Raw genomic sequence first — 21,493 nt, forward strand, 5'->3', positions numbered from 1 at the left:
GTTCACCCGGCACCCTTTGAAACTGAAGCCTTTTCTGCATGTTCCGGGGCAATCTACAAAACCACTCAGTCCCCTCCCCCCTCTACCTGTGTATGCGTGTGTAGTGGACTCCAGACTGTTTAGCGGAACCCAGAAACCCACCACCTTACGCCACAAGTCAATGAATCTGCAACCTACACGGTCTGGGAACCATCCGAGCTTGTAATGCAGATCCTCCACTCAGCCCTGCACCAAAGGACCACAGTCGGGTCTACTGATGACAATACAGATGGTGAGCACCACCTTCACAGCTGTGTGAAACCAGAGAGAATCTCTTCCGATCCAAAGTGACACACACTGTTAGTACCGACACGGGCCACCACCTGTAGTTGGCTGCACCCTGTGGTCTTCGTGGCATCTGGAAGCACCCGTTTCACATCTGGAATTACTCCTCCTGGTATAAACACAGAACGCACATTGTATCTTTCCCCTCTTTCACAGCCATATCCCAATGGTGCCCCATTATGCAGCTGAAGTAATCCCACCCTCTGCGAATGCCCGTACTTTACAGACTGGGAGGATCGCTTCGGAACAGGGCTAGCGACTTCATCCGGCTCACGGATTCGTCAGCAACAGAGCGCGTCTGAAACCTCTTTGTCAGGTGAACTAGCAGGTCCCTCCTATCGGCTCCTCAGAATGTCTTTTGCTGCCGGCCACATCTCGGAACGACCTCCCTCTCTACCAGAGGTGAGGGATCGACCTCAGTGCAGGCAGTATCCAGGCCGGCCCCAGTAGTGGGGCAACCGGGTGACACACGGGTCACGCCGCACGTCCCTCGGATCCCCCCGTCCTGCCCTCCACGGTGATGCCAATTGGCAGCAGCCTCGAGCTGCCTGACTGAGCCGATACTGCCTAAAGCTGTGAGTGAAGGGTCACCAACTTGGCTCTCATCTGAACACAGCAGTCACAGTTCCTAACCGTGCTACAGATGGCCTGATGAGTACACAGGCATGCACAAAATGTAGTAGTTGACGCTAAAGAAAACTGACAAAATGTAAAGGAAGTCACTTTTTATGAGAAGCTGTGTCGGCTAACAGTACTCAAATGTGCTGTTAGGAGAGTTGTCACTCGACTGGGGGACCAACTACTACATGTGACTCTCGGAACACGGAAACAGATGCCTCACGTGATGCAAACAGTGATTCTACGCACTACACAGTCAATAAAGCTGCGGAACTGTGACCGATTAATAAACACACACAAAATGTAAGAGTCGAAGCTTAAGAACACTGGAAAAATTTAAAATAAGTTGCTTCTTACGAGAGGTCATATCAACTCACAGTACTGGTAAATATAATCTTCTAATGAAATTCAGAAGGATGTAGGTTGCAGAAGATACTGGGAGATGAAGAAACTTGCACAGGATAGGGTATCATGGAGAGCTGCATCAAACCAGTCTCAGGACTGAAGACCACAACAACAACAACTAATGAAATGAAACGAAATGAGCGTACGACATTGTTTGCCGGGAGGCACCACGCGTATTGCAAGTCCTCTTTAGTTCACGCCTCTTCGGCAACTTGCGGGTCGTTGATGATGAAAATGATGATGGACACACAACACCCAGTCCCCTGCCGGGAATCGAACCCGGGCCCCCTGCGTGATAGGCGGAAATGGTACCGCTACGCTACGGAGGGGACTGTTAATCTTCATATGGTTTGAAACTTGCTGGTGGATTGAAACTGTGAGCTGGGCCGGGACTCAAACCTAGGATCTTAGCCTTTCGAGGGCAAGTGCTCCACTGACTGAGCTACCCAAGCGTGACTCGCGACACTCCCCAACAGCTCTACTTGTGCCACTACTTCATCTCCTACCTCTCAAACTTCACAGAAATTCTCCCACGTAACTTGTGGGACCGGCACTCCAGGAATAAAGGATGCTGCAGAGACGAGGATTAGCGACAGCCTGGGGCATTGTTTCCAGAATGAGTTTTTCACTCTGCAGCAAAATGTGAGTCGATGTCAAACTTCCTGGCAAATTAAAACTACGTACCAGACTGGTACTCGAAAGGCAGAGTGCCCAGGTTTGAGTCCCAGTTTGACAGACAGTTTTAATCTGTCAGGAAGATTTACATCAGCACACACTCTGCTGTAGAGTGAAATATTCATTCTGAATCAGATGGTTTGTAATCTATTGTCAAATGAAATGAGCACCAGGATCACAAAACTTGTGCCAGGTTATTGAAATGCTTTGCTAAAAAGTGCACCAGTTACACCAAATTTCATAATTGTTGTTATGTTCAGGGGCAGAAGCATATTAATGGCTACAACGTCAGAAACTGCAATTTACTTGTGAAACTGGCTGTTTCGTCAATGATGACAGTAACTATATGTACATAATGTATCAGTTGTGACATTTTAAAGAGAGAGCTGTTTACATCTCACCAAATCAAGACAAGGAAGGAATTTGATGTACTGAAAAGGCTACAGAAACTTAAAATCACATACATTTGCTTGGTGCTGCTGTCCTGTTCTGAGAGGAACAAGCTTGCAATTGTAAAAATTGTTCTACTGCATTATGTTTCTGGCTTCACAGTTTCTGGTATTTGCTTGTAATATTACTTCATATCTGTCACCAGATACATAATTGATCTACTTTGTTTCCTATACTATCTATAGTATATTAGAAATTATCTTCTATGTGTGACAATGTATTTTCAGGTTATCGAGCAGTATAACTCTGAAGTTAAATTCTTATTTGACCACTACTTTCGGTGTGTCGCTGAAGAATGTTCGAGGACTATGGGAGAGGACCGAGTTCTCCCAATTTCGCAGTTGAGTATTGAACCAGAAACTTCATGCATGGAAGATACGAGAGGTAATTTATTATTATTATTATTATTATTATTATTTACATTTTATGGCATTAATTGGACCACTCTTGCCAACTTTATACATAGAATTTTCCAGTTTTCTGTCAGCCCAGTACTTCTTCATTCTCTCAGATCTCATCCTTCTTTCTTCGTCAGAAATCACCCTTCCTATTGTCTGTTAGTTGATTCTCGTTTGCAGTCTAGTTTGTTTGTGAGTGTCCTGGTTTTGTCAGTTTTGTTTCTTAGGTCTTCCAATGTAATCTGTAGCTCATCCATATCTTCCTTGATTTCTGTAATCCACTTAATGTTGTACTTACTTTTCCACAATTTTTCTATTATACTCCTGACGATCCTGTTCTCTGGTGTTCTGATTAGAAGTCCAAAAAATGAAATGTCTTCCTGATTGTACTCATTACTGATTCTATTTCCTTGTAGGCTGTTTCATTTGTAGCTATTCTCCTGTATCCATGTTTCTGGTACAATTTGTTGATGCACGTTCTGATGATTCTTTGCTCTATTTTGAGTATTTTTTTCTATTTGTGCAGTGTTAGTTGTTTTGAAGATGGTTTAGCTTGCATATGTTATTTCTGGTTGAGTGACTGTTTTGTAGTGTTTTAATTTTGTTGCTATTGACAGGCTCTTTTTGTTGTTGGTGTTCTTGGTAATATATTGTGCTCTAGTCAGTTTGTTTATTCTGTTATGCCATGCTGGCTTTTCATTGAGGTTATATGTTATGATTTCTCCTAGATATTTAAATTTATCTACAATTTTGATTTCTTGGTTTCCTATGGCAATTTTGTTTACGAGTGGTGGGTCAGTTACCATGATGACTGTTTTTTCAAAGGATATTCCAAGAGCAGTTTCCTGTGCTATTCCCTGCAGTGAGATAACTTGTTGTTTGGTTTCCTGAATACTGTTGGACAAGAGAGCAATGACATCAGCAAATCCTAGACAATTTAAACTTATTTTGTCTTTGGGTCTTCCAATTTGGATGTTCTTTGGGTTAATCTTGTACCATTCCCTCGTGTACTCGAAAGCACAGTCGAACACCAGGGGTGCCAAGCAGTCTCCTTGTTGTAAACTTGTTTTTATGATGAATGGCTCAGAGGGTTCCCCCCTGAACTTGACTTTTGATACAGTGTTGGTTACGGTGTGTTTGGCACCAGTGTGCATGTGCAGCTTGCAACGTTTCTGCCGCAATCTGCTAGATTGGTTGAACCTCACTGCTTCACTGTACCCAAGTGCTGGATAGACCGCAAGGGGCCCTATGAAAGGGCTTGTTTTGCATAATATTCATTTATAAACACGCTGTGTGTGTGTGTGTGTGTGTGTGTGTACATACCACACACACACACACACACACACACACACACACACACACACACAGGTTCTGTTTGTGTTGTAAAATCATTTTCAGGTTCCAAATTTGTTCCGCACAAGACCACCCTTTACGGAAGCCTGCTTGATATTCCCCCAATCAAGTGTGTGTGTGTGTGTGTGTGTGTGTGTGTGTGTGTGTGTGTGTGTGTGTAAATGAATATTGGGGCACGATAGTACGGCACGATTGACAAAACGGCAAACTTCAAATACCTCGGTGAAACACTACAAATAAGTGGACATAACAGAGACTCAAACGAACAAAGAAAGACTAAACTGGACAAGGCATACAAAGTAGTGTGGAATCATTACAACAAGAAGTCTGTCAAATTACGCCACTACAACATGGCGGTGCTCCCGGAGGCAGCAGAGACCACACCAGTCCTAGGGCATACACATATCAGACAACTAGAAAAAGTAGAACAGAAAATACTTAGGAAAATATTTGGCGCAGCTAACAACAATGGAATATGGATCAACAAACCTACAGAGGAACTGTACAAACATACAGAGACAATCACAGAAAAGATTAGAAAATGCAGACTACAATTCTATGGACACCTATACAGAATGCCATCACACAGACTGACCAAACTGATCTTTGACTGGGTAACCACTAGAAACAACAAATGGGTGGCAGAGGTAAAAAACCAGCTGAACCAACTCAGCATAACAGCAGACACAATAAACAACAGAATAAAATTCAGAAACATCATTAAGAAAAGTAAACTACACCAGATACACTGTGACAAACGAACAGGCGTAAAATGGACCGAAGAATGCAAGCAAGATAAGATCACAGCCGGGAGATGAAAGAAATATGGGCAGCCAAAAAGGCAATAAAGATGAAGCCGAAGACACAAAGCCGACAAGAAGCATGGACAGAGGACCGGAAACAGAAACACAGCGAGCGAATGAGGGAAGTTTGGGCAGCAAGGAAGGCAGCAAAAGGAACTGGCCATGTAGTTTAGTCCAACTGCACTCTTTAAGGGCAAAACACCAATAATAATAATAATAATAATAATAATAATAATAATAATTTATAATTTACACACACACACACACACACACACACACACACACACACACACCTACATATCCTTTGAGGAAGCAGAATATTACTGAGCTGTAGTGGTTTCAGGATGGCTTATGGGTACCCCACTATAGGTTGTGATGAAATTGCTAGGGATTGACAGTGTAGCAGGTATGTGGAGCCAGGCAGCTGACTGACGGTAAATCACAGAAACCACACAGTAGGTCATTTATTCAGCACATGAAGTACAGCAGCTGTAATATTGTCTTGTTGCGGGCAACCCCAAGAGTCACAAGCTGGCCCTAGGATGTGTAGAGCTCAGTACGTGGTCTCCGAAGACTTGTCGCTTTACCGATCAGGTGGCAGTAATGCGTAATCGCACCACCAGTGCAGTGGCGAGCGAAGGGCAGTGTCGGCCTCCGAGCAGTGACAGTGGGCCCGGTAGGAAGCAGTCGTGCCAGGTCGTGCAGCCGAGTGCAAGTGAGCCCCCGAGCACTGAGGAAAACCGGAGACCCGAGCGCGGGATACGTCGACAGTGGCCCGCAGAGGCGAGACCGCAGTAGTAGTGTGTGGCTGCAAAGGGCAAGTAGTTGCTCGGCAGCTAGTCAGATCCAGGTGCGAACTGTGGACCCCACATAGGCCCATTGAAGTTGGCAACCAGCAGACGGCACCTTTGCTGAAAGGCACCATTTCAGCTCATCTACATCTACATACACACTCCGCAATCCACCATACGGTGTGTGGCGGAGGGTACCTCGTACCACAACTAGCATCTTGTCTCCCTGTTCCACTCCCAAACAGAACGAGGGAAAAAGACTGCCTATACGCCTCTGTTTGAGCTCTAATCTCTCTTATCTTACCTTTGTGGTTTTTCCACAAAATGTAAGTTGGCGGCAGTAAAATTGTACTGCAGTCAGCCTCAAATGCTGGTTCTCTAAATTTGCTCAGTAGCGATTCACGAAAAGAACACCTCCTTTCCTCCTGAGACTCCCACCCGAGTTCCTGAAGCATTTCCGTAACACTCGCGTGATGATCGAACCTACCAGTAACAAATCTAGCAGCCCACCTCTGAATTGCTTCTACGTCCTCCCTCAATCCGACCTGATAGGGATCCCAAACGCTCGAGCAGTACTTGAGAATAGGTCGTATTAGTGTTTTATAAGCGGTCTCCTTTACAGAGGAACCACATCTTCCCAAAACTCTACCAATGAACCGAAGACGACTATTCACCTTCCCCACAACTGCCATTACGTGCTCGATCCACTTCATATCGCTCTGCAATGTTACGCCGAAATATTTAATCGACTTGACTGTGTCGAGTGCCACACTACTAATGGAGTATTCAAACATTACGGAATTATTTTTCCTATTCATCTGCATTAATTTACATTTATCTATATTTAGATTTAGCTGCCATTCTTTACAGCAATCACAAATCCTGTCCAAGTCATCTCGTATCCTCCTACAGTCACTCAACGACGACACCTTCCCGTACACCACAGCATCATCAGCAAACAGCGGCACATTGCTATCCACCCTATCCAAAAGATCATTTATGTAGATAGAAAACAACAGCGGACCTACCACACTTCCCTGGGGCACTCCAGATGATACCCTCACCTCCGATGAACACTCACCGTCGAGGACAACGTACTGGGTACTATTACTTAAGAAGTCTTCGAGCCACTCACATATTTGGGAACCAATCCCATATGCTCGTACCTTAGTTAGGGTTAGGAGTCTGCAGTGCGGCACCGAGTCAAACGCGGCAGCATTTGGACTTTGATGCACCCCGTATAGTCCCACAACTAGTGAGGTGGTGTCTAGTAACAGCAGGCTGGCTATCCCACATCAAATCAATGACTGCCACGGAGTACCTCTTTGGGCTGGCTGTTGAAGATGACACACACTTCGTAACTGAAATGGGCAGTATTTGTGGTTGCTTGCTCCGCCCACGCCTGTTTTAACAGGACACCATTCTTCATCCCCTAAGCCACGGTAGAGGCACAGTGCCAGATGCGGGCTCGTGGTAGTCCTATATGTGTACGGTCTGGCTCTCGTACTTCGCAGTGTCGGCAGTATAGCACCCCCGGCACACGCGTCGAGGCTGGACGTGTGCTGACTCGTCCTCCAACAACCCCGGGTGGTGATTCTTGCTGTGACAGCACAGCTTATCTGGAGCCTCACGCAAAAGAACTGCATCGGCCTGTGGTGATGCCGAGTTAGAAAGCAATGGCCCAATACGTCTCTTCTCTTTTGAAGATCATGTCCACCAGAATGCAGATTAGTACCATTTCTGAAAATTACTTGACAGTGCATCTTACATTTTTATGATTATATACCGGATGATCAAAAAGTCAGTATACATTTGAAAACTGAATAAATCATGGAATCGTGTAGATAGAGAGGTACAAATTGACACACGTGCTTGGAATGACATGAGGTTTTGTTAGAACCAAAAAAAAAATACAAAAGTTCAAAAAATGTCCGGCAAATGGCACTTCATCTGATCAGAATAGCAATAATTAGCATAACAAAGTAAGACAAAGCAAAGATGATGTTCTTTGCAGGAAATGCTCAATATGTCCACCATCATTCCTCAACAATAGCTGTAGTCGAGGAATAATGTTGCGAACAGCACTGTAAAGCGTGTCCAGAGTTACTGTGAGGCATTGGCGTCGGATGTTGTCTTTCAGCATCCCTAAAGATATCGATCGATCGTGATACACTTGCGACTTCAGGTAACCCCAAACCAATAATCGCACGGACTGAGGTCTGGGGACCTGGGAGGTCAAGCATGACGAAAGTGACGGCTGAGCACACGATCGTCACCAAATGACGCGCGCAAGAGATCTGTCACGCATCTAGCTATATGGGGTGGAGCACCATCCTGCATAAACATCATACGTTCCAGCAGGTGTTTATCAGCCAGGCTGGGGATGATGCGATTCTGTAACATATCGGCGTACCTCTCACCCGTCACGGTAGCTGTTTCGCTATCCAGTGCCATCTGTCGGACATTTTGTGAACTTTGTTGTTGTTTTTTTTTCTTCTTCTTCTTCTTCTTCTTCTTCTTCTTCTTCTTCTTCTTCTCCTCTAATAAAACCCCATGTCATTCCAAGCATGTGTGTCAATTTTTACCTCTCTATCTACATTATTCCATGGTTTATTAAGTTTTCAAATTTATACTGACTTTTTGGTCCCCCAGTACATTCCATTCACTTTGAATTAGTGTCCAGCGGCTGATATACTTAATCACCAACAACTTGATAAGGTTACCACTCAGTTGTATGTGGAGTTCAGATGGGCAGGCAGTTTTCTGCCTTAAGCTTCATAGCCAAAACAGAGATTATGCTCGGGACTGTGAAGCTTATTGACATGATCTTGTGGTGTTGTCTGTTATAGTGTTGCCACACATGCTGAAGCATTTGTTTCACACTGATTCATCATTTTTGTGTCGTTACTGGCCACTCCAGCGAGTTAACGTAGTCGGGTTCAAAGGTATTGTTTAGATGGGTCACGGTTTGTGCAGGTACTATATCTTCTTCCAGCCTTCATTCTCCATTCCTTGCTTCCCATGCACTGTAAATTAATTTAAGAATCCAGAAGTGGCTGGTTAGGATTCTATCTTCCTGCCTGGAGAAGAGTACCCATCCCTCCAGGTGTCACTTTTGCAACACAGTTACCCCTTAGTAGGCTGTAGAGCTGCAAACTGCCTAAACCATGATGCACCCCGTGCCCACCCTCGCTGATGATGATACCTGGGGAAGGAATTTGTAACCACTCTTCCTTCTCTCGTCCGAGACCATCGTGTACGATTGAAACCTATAAATATGCTATAAAATACACTCTACTTCTATCGGCTGACATTCATTGTTGTAGATAAAAATTAACTTGATTGCCTTCCTAAGAGACTTCCAAGCTAATTATGTAAGTGTAGTCCAGATATGGCTCAAATTCAAAGATACAGTATCAGACAGCAATAGATAGATTCATACCAAATAAGTTAATGAGAGATGGGACTGATCCACCATGGTACACAAAACACATCAGAACACTGTTGCAGAAGCAACGAAAAAAGCATGCCAAATTCGGAAGAATGCAAAATCCCCAAGACTCGCTAAGTTTCACAGAATTTCGAAATTTAATGCAGACGTCAATGCTAGATGCTTTTAATAGTTTCCACAATGAAGCATTGTCTCAAAATATGGTAGAAAAGCCGAAGAGATTCTAGTCATATGTAAAGTACACCAGTGGCAAAAAAAACTGTCAATTCCGTCACTGCACGATAGCGATGCAAATGTTACCGATGAGGGTGCCACTAAAATGGAATTACTAAATACAGTTTTCTGTAACTGGTTCAAATGGCTCTGAGCACTATGGGACTAAACTTCTGAGGTCATCAGTCCCCTAGAACTTAGAACTACTTAAACCTAACTAACCTAAGGACATCACACACATCCATGCCCGAGGCAGGATTCGAATCTGCGACTGTAGCTGTCGCGCGGTTCCTGACTGTAGCGCCTAGAACCGCTCGGCCACTCAGCCGCTCAGCTTTCTGTAATTCCTTCACGAAAGAAGACAAAGTAAATATTCCAGAATTCGAAACCAGAACAGCTGTTAGCATGAGTGACATAAAAGTAGATATTGTAGGTGTTGTGAAACAACTCAAATTACTTAAGAAAGGCAAGTCTTCTGGTCCAGATGGTATACCAATCACATTCCTTTCAGAGTATGCAGACACAGTAGTGCCTTTATTAGCAATAATATACAACCGCTCACTTGACGAAAAGTCTGTTCCTAAAGACTGGAAAGTAGCGCAGGTCACACCAATATTCAAGAAAGGAAGTAGGAGTAACCCAGTGAATTGCAGACCCATATCATTGACCTCAATGTGCAGTAGGATTTTGGAGCATATACTGTACTCTAACATTATGAATCACCTCGAAGAAAATGACTTATTGATACATAACCAACACAGATTCAGAAAATATCGTTCTTGTGCAACACAGCTAGCTCTTTATTCCATAGTCCTAGATTTCCAGAAGGCTTTTGATACCATTCCTCACAAGTCATTATTAATCAAATTGCGTACATATGGAGTATCGTCTCAGTTGTGTGACTGGATTTGTGATTTCCTCTCAGGGAGGTCACAGTTTGTAGTGATAGATGGTAAAACATCGAGTAGAACAGAAGGGATATCTGGCATTCCGCAAGGTAGTGTCATAGGCCCTCTGCTGTTCCTGATTTACATAAATGATCTAGGTGATAATCTGAGCAGGCCCTTAGATTGTTTGCAGATGATGCTATAACTTACTGTCCAGTAAAATCATCAGATGATCAATTCCAATTACAAAATGATCTAGAGAGAATTTCTGTATGGTGCGAAAAGTGGCAATTGCCACTAAACAAAGAAAAGTGTGAGTTTATCCACATGGATACTAAAAGAAATCCAATAAATTTTGGGTGTACGATAAATCACACAAATCTAAGGGCTGTCAATTCGATTAAATACCTAGGAATTTCAATTACGAGCAACTTAAATTGGGCAAAGAGCACGACAAAGTGCAGTTGTGCGTCTACTCTTTGATCTTTCGGTGATACCGTTAACTGTCTGGCTGGGTCGTGTCGTGTGCTGCTGAGAAGTTTGTGGAGTAATAGCTTCTCAGTCGTTTACGGAACTGTCCACTGGTGTACTGGTCAGAGAGCAGTTTACTGATACGTTTACTCAGTGCATCGACCTCTGTCGTGAGGTTGTCGTAATCCGCACACGCCACTATTGACGTGCTGTGGCTTGCCGTCGCAGTTGCAGTGCAGGAGGTCAGCACAGTTGTGTCCCGAATCCTATCCGGCAGGTCCACTATGTCGTCTAGCGACATCTCCATTTTGGAAGCTGTAATGGCTTTTACCTGTGCTGGCAGGTAACTGCTCCGTAATGTACATAATGATGTATCTGGCACAGTGCAAGTGTCAACTTTGCTTTGTAAATGGTAAAGGTACTGGTATGGTTTGGTGTCTCCAGTGTCCTCCTGCATCAGTACCTGTCTCATTTGTTCTTCTCGCAAAGCTGACACTGTACAAATTAATTTGAGCTGGGGTTTGCACACAGGGTGTATACGACCCGGGACAACCGGGAGATCCGGCAAAAACCCGGGAATTTTTTCATCCGGGAGAAAACTGGGAAAAACCCAGGAATTGTTTAGAATTCTGGGAATTTTTCATTGCTTTAGTTATCAGTTAAATTTTTGTGATTTTGACTGGTAAGAATCAATACTCTATCAAAGGATATTACTGCATCCCGCTACTGCAGAATAATACTGCAGCAACAAAATATGAACGCGAGAAAAAAAAAACGAAAATAAAATTTAAGTTGCAAAGAAATGCGCCTTATACATCAACTACACAGTGCTCATACAAGCATCTGCCAACAGCGAAGTGTCAAAGGCTTTAGGAAGACTATGCATTGCCTCCGATTAGCGTGACGTGACAACTGTTTAAATTAGATTCGTTTGAGCAGTTGTGGGCGGGCTCTTGCGCATGCGCAGTTGAGTCGCGTTTGAGTAGTACCTTCTCCCACTTCTGGTTACAGAAGTGTGGCTGGGCACCACTACATAGTAAATCTGGGGCTGATATAATAATAATGTCGTGTGACAAGGGCCTCCCATCGGCTCGCCTGGTGCAAGTCTTTTGATTTGACGCCACTTCGGTGACTTGCGCATCGATGGGGATGAAATGATGATGATTCCCCTCCCCTCCCCCCCCCCCCCACTTGCTGCCCTGATTTTACGACCCACCACCTAAGTGCTTAAGGTGGGTCTATTTTGACCACTTGGCCGCTACGACCGGTGTATGGATGCTGATGTAGTTGATGAGCATCCAGCCGCACCGTTGCCCGTGTCCCACCACGTGGAGGCGGGTCTGTGTTGTTTTTTTTTTTTTTTTTTACTTTGGCAGCTTTCCCAAAACCGATTTAACAAAATTTTACAAAATTAAATTTTGGATTAGAAGAAGGAAATACATGGAATAGTTTAGACTGAAGAGGAGAAAAGACGATAGGAAAGGAAGAGATGATAGTCCCACCACCGTAGGGGACTGAGGATGAGCACCTTGGGATTTATCTTCAAGCCTCTGATCCTCAGTCTCCTAACTTTAGCCTAGGAAGTTCTATTCTATTCTATTTATAGCAATTGATATCTCTATTTATATTCTATCTGGTTATTTATATACAGGTTTAGAGTGCCGTGGTAGCTGATGACAATTGCAACGGTGCGCCGACATTGTTTATGCCTAATTTCATACATTAATCTATTGTCCGTTGCAGGACGACTTACAGGGTGTTTCAAAAATGACCGGTATATTTGAAACGGCAATAAAAACTAAACGAGCAGCGATAGAAATACACCGTTTGTTGCAATATGCTTGGGACAACAGTACATTTTCAGGCGGACAAACTTTCGAAATTACATTAGTTACAATTTTCAACAACAGATGGAGCTGCAATTGATGTTAAAGATATAGAAGACAACGCAGTCTGTGGGTGCGCCATTCTGTACGTCGTCTTTCTGCTGTAAGCGTGTGCTGTTCACAACGTGCAAGTGTGCTGTAGACAACATGGTTTATTCCTTAGAACAGAGGATTTTTCTGGTGTTGGAATTCCACCGCCTAGAACACAGTGTTGTTGCAACAAGACGAAGTTTTCAACGGAGGTTAATGTAACCAAAGGACCGAAAAGCGATACAATAAAGGATCTGTTTGAAAAACTTCAACGGACTGGGAACGTGACGGATGAACGTGCCGGAAAGGTAGGGCGACCGCGTACGGCAACCACAGAGGGCAACGCGCAGCTAGTGCAGCAGGTGATCCGACAGCGGCCTCGGGTTTCCGTTCGCCGTGTTGCAGCTGCGGTCCAAATGACGCCAACGTCCACGTATCGTCTCGTGCGCCAGAGTTCACACCTCTATCCCTACAAAATTCAAACGCGGCAACCCGCAACCCCTCAGCGCCGCTACCATTGCTGCACGAGAGACATTCGCTAATGATATAGTGCACAGGATTGATGACGGCGATATGCATGTGGGCAGCATTTGGTTTACTGACGAAGCTTATTTTTACCTGGACGGCTTCGTCAATAAACAGAACTGGCGCATATGGGGAACCGAAAAGCCCCATGTTGCAGTCCCATCGTCCCTGCATCCTCAAAAACTACTGGTCTGGGCCGCCATTTCTTCCAAAGGAATCATTGGCCCATTTTTCAGATCCGAAACGATTACTGCATCACGCTATCTGGTCATTCTTCGTGAATTTGTGGCGGTACAAACTGCCTTAGACGACACTGCGAACACCTCGTGGTTTATGCAAGATGGTGCCCGGCCACATCGCACGGCCGACGTCTTTAATTTCCTGAATGAATATTTCGATGATCGTGTGATTGCTTTGGGCTGTCCGAAACATACAGGAGGCGGCGTGGATTGGCCTCCCTATTTGCCAGACATGAACCCCTGTGACTTCTTTCTGTGGGGACACTTGAAAGACCAGGTGTACCGCCAGAATCCAGAAACAATTGAACAGCTGAAGCAGTACATCTCATCTGCATGTGAAGCCATTCCGCCAGACACGTTGTCAAAGGTTTCGGGTAATTTCATTCAGAGACTACGCCATATTATTGCTACGCATGGTGGATATGTGGAAAATATCGTACTATAGAGTTTTCCAGACCGCAGCGCCATCTGTTGTTGAAAATTGTAACTACTGTAATTTCGAAAGTTTGTCTGCCTGAAAATGTACTGTTGTCCCAAGCATATTGCAACAAACGGTGTATTTCTATCGCTGCTCGTTTAGTTTTTATTGCCGTTTCAAATATACCTGTCATTTTTAAACACCCTGTATGTAAGTCTATTGCATGTCAGTTGTTTTATATTGAGATTTAGTTTAGCTCTTCCACACTATGGTGTCTGTCTGGGTGCTGCATATAGGTTTATTGTCTGTGTGGTCTTCCGTTCCTGTACTCTTTGTGGCATTCGTCAGAAATTTTGTCTGTTAGTGCGTTCAGTTTGTCCCAAAGTTCAGGTGTTCTGATCGCATCGTATATGTGTTCCTCTGTCTGTAGGTGTTGTATCCCAGGTGTGTTCCTGTGCTGTCTGTATTTCCCGCAGAATAGGATCGTGTGTTCGGGGGTTCCCATACCTCCACATGTACACGTTGATGTGTCTCTAAGACTCACGCGATTTAAGTGCGTGGGATAAGGTCCGTGGCCAGTCAAGAAATGCACCATGACGCGGCTAGGATCGGCATGTTTCATTCTTAACCTTTCCGTTATGTTCGGAAAAAATGTATAGACTCTCCGTCCCTTATCGCTTGTACCCCATTCCTGTTGCCATGTGTCGACTTTCCATTTTTTGAGGTCCCGCTTATTGTTCAGCGGGGAACCAGTCAATCTGTTGACCTGGTCTAGTCTACCCATCTTTAACCAGTACAGAGCGGCCCGATATTTGATTGTGATAGCTATCGGGAAGATTCCTAGCACGACACACAGAGCTTCGACTGATGTAGTGCCGAAGGCTCCCGATAGTCGCAGAAGGACGCTTCTCTGCCCTCGCCTAACCGCTGTTCTGTTTGTGGCGAGGTTGAGCCTGTGCGCCCATGTACTGGCCGCAAAGCTTAGCACTGATTCGAAGAGTGCGCAGTGGTAAGTTCGTGTGACTGACAGAGGAAGTCTGTATTGCCCTGAATTAATCATTGCCAGTTTATGTAGTAATTTTTCTGCCTTGTCTGTTGTTATTCTGATGTTTTCATGGACAACACAACAACCAGTCCCTAAGCAGAGAAAATCTCCAACCCAGCTGGGAATCAAACCCGGGTCCTTAGGATTGACAGTCTGTCGTGCTGACTAGTCAGCTACCGGGGGCGGACTGAGTTGTGGTGGGGAGGTTGTTCGTCTCCACATGACCTATGTTTACGTTCAGTGATTTTGTTGTTTTCTCTTCGAGTACTGCTCTCACGTTAAACGATAACAAAACGGATTATTGTGGCCGGGAGCTATCAAATGAATTTAAATACGTTCTCATAATTACGGAAGGCTAAAATATGTTATTAGTTTGAGATTTTATTTCCACCTTTCTGACAGTCAAGCATTAATCGCATTACAGAACAATGAAGTTATTTTTACCAGCTTGCTAAAGAGCTTAGGCTTTCATTAATCTTTTCTGCTGAGGCATTCAATTTATTTGAAACAAAGTATTTAATTTCGCACTATTGGCTAGTTTCAACTGTTCGCTGCATTTCAAGTGCACTTATGGCATTATGCCATAATAAGGAACCAAACATGAGATAATACCCTACTGGTACTCTAAAAAGATTTACATATGAATGTGCACTTTAAGCCGAATTATGCATTTCAGTATGGTTCATGAAATTCCGACGCTCATGAAGTATTCTCTTTTGTCTTGTTTCTTTTATGACATAATGTAAGATCTTTAAATGTTTTACACGTGCGAACATATGGGCTTCCTGCATCATCGTAGTTGCGCAAGCGCGGTGATGCCTCTTATCTGGCGCTTTCTTGCAACTGCTGAAACGAATCTATTTCTAACAGGTCGCGGGAAAATATTGCTAATGGCAGTTTGAAAAGCATTACATTCAAAGTAGATTTCCTTTTACACAAGATGAACTATGTGTGAGAATGTACGATGAATTTCTTAAACCACAAAGCGTTTGACTCTCATTTAAAAATCAACTCTTTGAGGACGACCATTTAGAAGAATTTTGAGCCCAGAAGATCAGACATTTACGTCATTATTAAAAATTTTACTGGCACATTTGTGTGATGTATCTTAAAGTGTAACACGCGCAAAAAAGATCAACATTATATGTGGAAGCTTAGCTTCTCTTCCAGCTTATTAATCTTTCAGACCAATATTATACGTAGTGCCGAGGAAGAGTATACTGTCACTTAACATGGAAAAAGTGTATTTTCACCCGGGAGAAAATGTATTTTTAACCAGGAAATCTGGGAAAAACCGAGAATTTTTTTTCCTTGTCCACGTATAAACCCTGGCACAGAAAGTGAGGTAATTACGTCTCGCACCTCTGCTGCATAATGAAGATCTAATTGGCTGACCTCCAGCGCAGATTTGGTGGAATCTGCAGTCGCTCCAGCACAGAGAAAACTCGAGTCGACCTGCACGAACTGTAACACCGGGTTGTGTGACCATAACGGGTAGCCACATTGCCAGTTTAATGCCTTGTGTCTCACAATTTCATGAAAATTTGGCACGTTGCTTGCTCATTGCTGACTTTATATCCTCTAACTGTATCACATCGGGGTCACCAGTGTCGCACTCTGTCGCTCGACTTACGGACTTAATGTGTATGCCGAGTTCCTATACAGTGAGGGCAGGTGTGAAATGCAATGCAGTCTCTTGAGACAGTGTGTTTTATTCAGAACTGTCATCCAAGTTCATATGTAGAACAGTTCACAAAGAAGCTGTTGCATAACTAATTAACATACAAGCACATACCGTCAAGTTTGTTCAGTAACCGAGTGAGAATTAAAACAGAAATTTCGTTAGTCACAGAACTTGACACTGGGGCAAGGAGAAATTGATCACAGCACTCCTGGTGGCCAGTGCGTGAACCCCGTCGACAGTTCATCGAGCGAATCAGCTGTCCACCTGACGTGAGTGTATGCATTACACCTCTGTATACGGTTTGCTGTGACGTGCAACGCTCGACGGGTCTCGCTAGTGTGAATCTGACTTCTGCCAGGTAATGGCAGTGGACAACTTTACTTTCAGAGTTACTCATCTGATCTATAACGTGATCATTTATGCCAAACGTGTTGACAAAATGGCAGAGTAGCGTGAGAGGCCACCAGTGCTTCATTTAGCATGCCAAATAATGTTTTACGTACCTGCGCCAAATAATGTTTTACGTACCTGCTCAGTAAAGTTAAAAAGCACCTATTACTTCTCGTCTTGTGCCTCATCAGCTGCTTTACCGATATCTGTAGCCGTGTGACTGTGTATGTCATGTCACTTTAAGTCTAGCAGGTGACACACTATTAATCGTACATTCAGTTTTTTCAGTGTGTCCCTACATCTCTGGATTGCTAATTTTCCATACCTTTCGACATTCAAAATAGCATCCAAATTTACACGTGTTAAATTTTCCAAGTGGTACTGCAAGAGTCAATTTCCCAAAGATTATCATGTTACAGTCCTGAAGACTTATACATTTTAGTTATCTTACAAACCGTTGACAGTAAGGCTGTGAACTTAAGCTCACATAACTAATGTGGAGGTATTGAATAGAATTGGGGAGAAGAGGAGTTTGTGGCACAACTTGACAAGAAGAAGGGACTGGTTGGTAGGACATGTTCTGAGGCATCAAGGGATCACAAATTTAGCATTGGAGGGCAGCGTGAAGGGTAAAAATCGTAGAGGGAGACCAAGAGATGAATACACTAAGCAAATTCAGAAGGATGTAGGTTGCAGTAGGTACTGGGAGATGAAGAAGCTTGCACAGGATAGAGTAGCATGGAGAGCTGCATCAAACCAGTCTCAGGACTGAAGACAACAACAACAACAACAACAACAACAACACAAACCGTTGTCAGTTGTTCTGGGTTGGAGCTTGCATGTAGCCCTATGATTAATAGTAGTGGTAAGATTCTTCCTGCATGTACCATATCTGAAGTTAAAAATAATGTTTTAATCTGTGTGCATGTACTTGTGTTTTTAATCTTTATTATTACATTCAGAGTTTGTATGCTTCTTACTTTATATGGCCCTCACCACTGTGAATCTAGCTAGCTTTCTAGATCTGCCATGACTTACTGACTCATTGAAGAACAATGCTTTATCACCCACTTGAATTTCCTTCTCGTTCATAGCTTGTCTCTGCTGACTCTAGTTGCAGTATTCCCAGTATATTTGCTTTTCTCCCATACGGTAGTTCAAATGATGTGTACCCTTTGCTGATGTGTGGTGTGGTGTTGACACAGAAATTGCAGAAAGTACCCATTTGTCCCTAGAACTTTGATCCATGTTACAAAATGTCTGATATCTAGTGTGCCATTAGATTCTGGGTGGTAAGCTGTAGTCTGTATTTTCATCATCCTTCACAATTTACACACTCTTCTGAAAACACCACTCAATAAATTTGAACCTTCATCCATTAAAAGAACAGGTGAGGCGTCATATGCATTAACACTATGTTGTTGTTGTTGTTGTGGTCTTCAGTCCAGAGACTGGCTTGATGCCGCTCTCCATGCTACTCTATCCTGTGCAAGCTTCTTCATCATCCAGTACCTAGTGCAACCTACATACTTATGAATCTGCTTAGTGTATTCATCTCTTGGTCTCCATCCAATAGCAAAATGGTAATCCGTTGATTTCTCAGAACATGTCTTACCGATTGATCCCTTCCTCTAGTCAACTTGTGCCACAAATTTCTCTTCTCCCCAATTCTATTCAATACCTCCTCATTACTTATGTGGTCTACCCATCTAATCTTCAGCATTCACATTAACACTGTACGTTCCACAAATGCTTCAGCTACTGTGTCTGCATCTTATCTTTCTATCAGCAGACCTAATGTAAATTTACCCAAAACATCCTGAAAAATCAGCATATCTCTTCTAACTGTATTTGATATTTCCGAAGGACCTGCTGTGTCCATTGAACACTTTTCAAAGTCTGTATCAGTTATGTTTGTAAATTCCAAAGGCATTCACTTGAGTGTACTTACTTATTTGACATGATGGTCACTTTTTTACACAGTTCTCAATCCCACACTCCATTCTGCAGCACTGGTTATACAACTTTATATTCTCAACAGTCTGTAACACGCCCGGGAGTACATACGGAATCGTGTGAAGTGTTGCAAGGATGGTTTGCAGCTGTTCATGAAGAATCGGCAGGACTTTAAGCATTGTTTTGTCACTGTGGATGAAACATTGATACATTACTATACTCCTGAGACCAAACAACAATCTAAACAATGGGTTACCAAGGGACAATCTGCACCAAAAAAGGCGAAGATCGTTCCATCGGCCGGAAACGTTATGGTGACTGCCTTTTGAGATTCACAAGGGATAATCCTCATTGACTATCTGGAAAAGGGTAAAAGTATTACAGGTGCATATTATTCATCATTATTGGACCGTTTGAAAACTGAGCTGCAAGAAAAATGCCGATGATTGAACCGGGGGAAAAAAAAGGGCTTTTCCATCACGACAATACACTAGCACACACCTCAGCAGTTGTGGTCGCAAAATTAATGGAATTAGGGTTCCAACTCGTTTCACATCCCCACCTATTCTCCATACTTGGCTCCCTCAGGCTACTATTTGTTCCCCAATGTGAAGAAATGGCTGGCGGGACAAAGATTTTATTCAAACGAGGAAGTGATTGCAGCAACTAATAGCTATTTTGCAGACTTAGACAATTCCTATTATTCAGAAGTGATCAACAAATTAGAACAGCATTGGATGAAGTGTATTAGTCTAAAAGGAGACTAAGTCGAACAATAAAAAAGGTTTACCCCAAACACCTAAGTAGTTTTTATTTTTGCACAGACTTTTCAAACGCTCCTCGTATTTTGCCACACTGTCTTAATGGATACATTCGTCGTATGTCACACATCGATTTCTGCAGTTATTTCATGCAGTGTTGTTTGTGTGCTAGTACTGATGACTTCACAAACACAACCGCTGCTTGTCATTAAGTGAAAACCGTCAGCTGCTGGATTGTCCGTGGTGAGAGGCAAAGCCAGAAATTTGCTGTTCTTAGCACACTCTTGACACTGTGGATCTTGGATTTTCAAAATGGAATGTCCCACGTGTCCAGCTCCAACTACCATTCCATGTTCAAAGTCTGTCAGTTCCCATCATGCGGAATCACCTGAGTATGTATCACAGATCCACCAACATACTGCCCTTTAATACCTTATATATGCAATACTAGTCTTTTTCATGGTACTGTAGTTTAAGTCTGCCTTGTTCAGCAACCTGGATGCATATCCATGTGCATGTCTTCGCCATCCTCTTGCCTTGGGACAAAAATGCTCCCAAAGCTTCATTGTCCGTGTCTATCATCTGACTGTAGTCCGGATAGTGAAGTAGTAGTGGTTTAATTTCTCCTTCAGTTCCATGAAAGCATTTAGTACCTGACTAAGCCTATGAATCCCTTCAGTTGTTGTGTTGTTCTGGCTGAGGGAAGAACTTTACCTTCCCCACTTTCACAATGCCTGACAAGATTCCCTTTTCCGTGACGCAGTGGTCTAAGGAGGTCACTTCTTTTCTCAGGAACTGACACTTTGTAGCTTTAAATTATGCTCTCACAACCAATCGAGCATTGCCCCAAACTTCTAACGATGCTCTTGTAACTTTCTTCCCTTGTACACACTATCTTCTAGATAAGCAAAATGTTTTATCCCTTGCAGTCTGGCCAAAATTGTGTTCATTAGCTGCTGAAAGTATCCTGGAGCTGCTTTGAGCCCCATTAGCATTTGCTTGTACTCATATTTCTGGTATTTCAAACTGAATGCAATTTTTTTTCTCCATCCTCCTCGCCCGTCAACGTTCGACGGTGTTGCTCGCAAAATCGAGTGTCGAGAAGTACTTTGCGTGCTGTAGCTGGTCCAAGATATTTGATATAATTGGTAGAGGAAATGCATTGCATACAGTAGTATCATTTAATTATATAATTCGGACATGTCCGAAAGAACAGATACCATCAGTGACCAAGCAATTCGTTAGAATGAAATTACAATGAAATGACAACCGTTAACTGCTTACAGGTGTTGACATACGTCAACGGGGACAGATGAAAATGTGTGCCCTAACTGGGACTCGAACCCAGGATCTCCTGCTTACATGGCAGACACTCTATCCATCTGAGCCACCGAGAACACAGAGAATAGTGCGACTGCAGGGACTTATCTCTGGCACGCCTCCCGCGACACCCACATTCTCAACGTTTTGTCCCACACTACATTCGTAGTGCCCCCGCCCACTATACTCATTTGCGGCGCTTTGCCGATTCCCGTAAGAGTTTGGGCACTTTTTGTACATCCGCACAGAAGAAGAAGATGGTCAAGTGGCCGGTGAGCCATATATATATATATATAAAACAAAGATGATGTGACTTACCAAATGAAAGTGCTGGCAGGTCGACAGACACACAAACGAACACAAACATACACACAAAATTCAAGCTTTCGCAACAAACTGT

General features: G+C 43.4%; 2 protein-coding genes across 6 annotated transcripts in view; one reads left to right on the forward strand and one right to left on the reverse strand.

Moving 5' to 3' along the window:
- LOC126108445 (probable ATP-dependent RNA helicase DDX60) overlaps window positions 1-21,493 on the forward strand; it is a 204,753-nt gene that overhangs the window by 167,992 nt on the left and 15,268 nt on the right. For all 3 annotated transcript variants that reach the window (XM_049913659.1, XM_049913658.1, XM_049913660.1), the window contains exon 7: window positions 2,700-2,856. In XM_049913659.1, coding sequence (XP_049769616.1) covers window positions 2,700-2,856 — 157 coding nt within the window. The remainder of the gene's footprint in view (window positions 1-2,699; window positions 2,857-21,493) is intronic.
- Window positions 1-21,493, reverse strand: part of LOC126108447 (uncharacterized) — a 158,915-nt gene that overhangs the window by 117,507 nt on the left and 19,915 nt on the right. The gene's annotated exons all lie outside the window — the stretch shown is intronic.

Source organism: Schistocerca cancellata, chromosome 11, assembly GCF_023864275.1.
Source record: "Schistocerca cancellata isolate TAMUIC-IGC-003103 chromosome 11, iqSchCanc2.1, whole genome shotgun sequence".
NCBI lineage: Eukaryota > Metazoa > Arthropoda > Insecta > Orthoptera > Acrididae > Schistocerca > Schistocerca cancellata.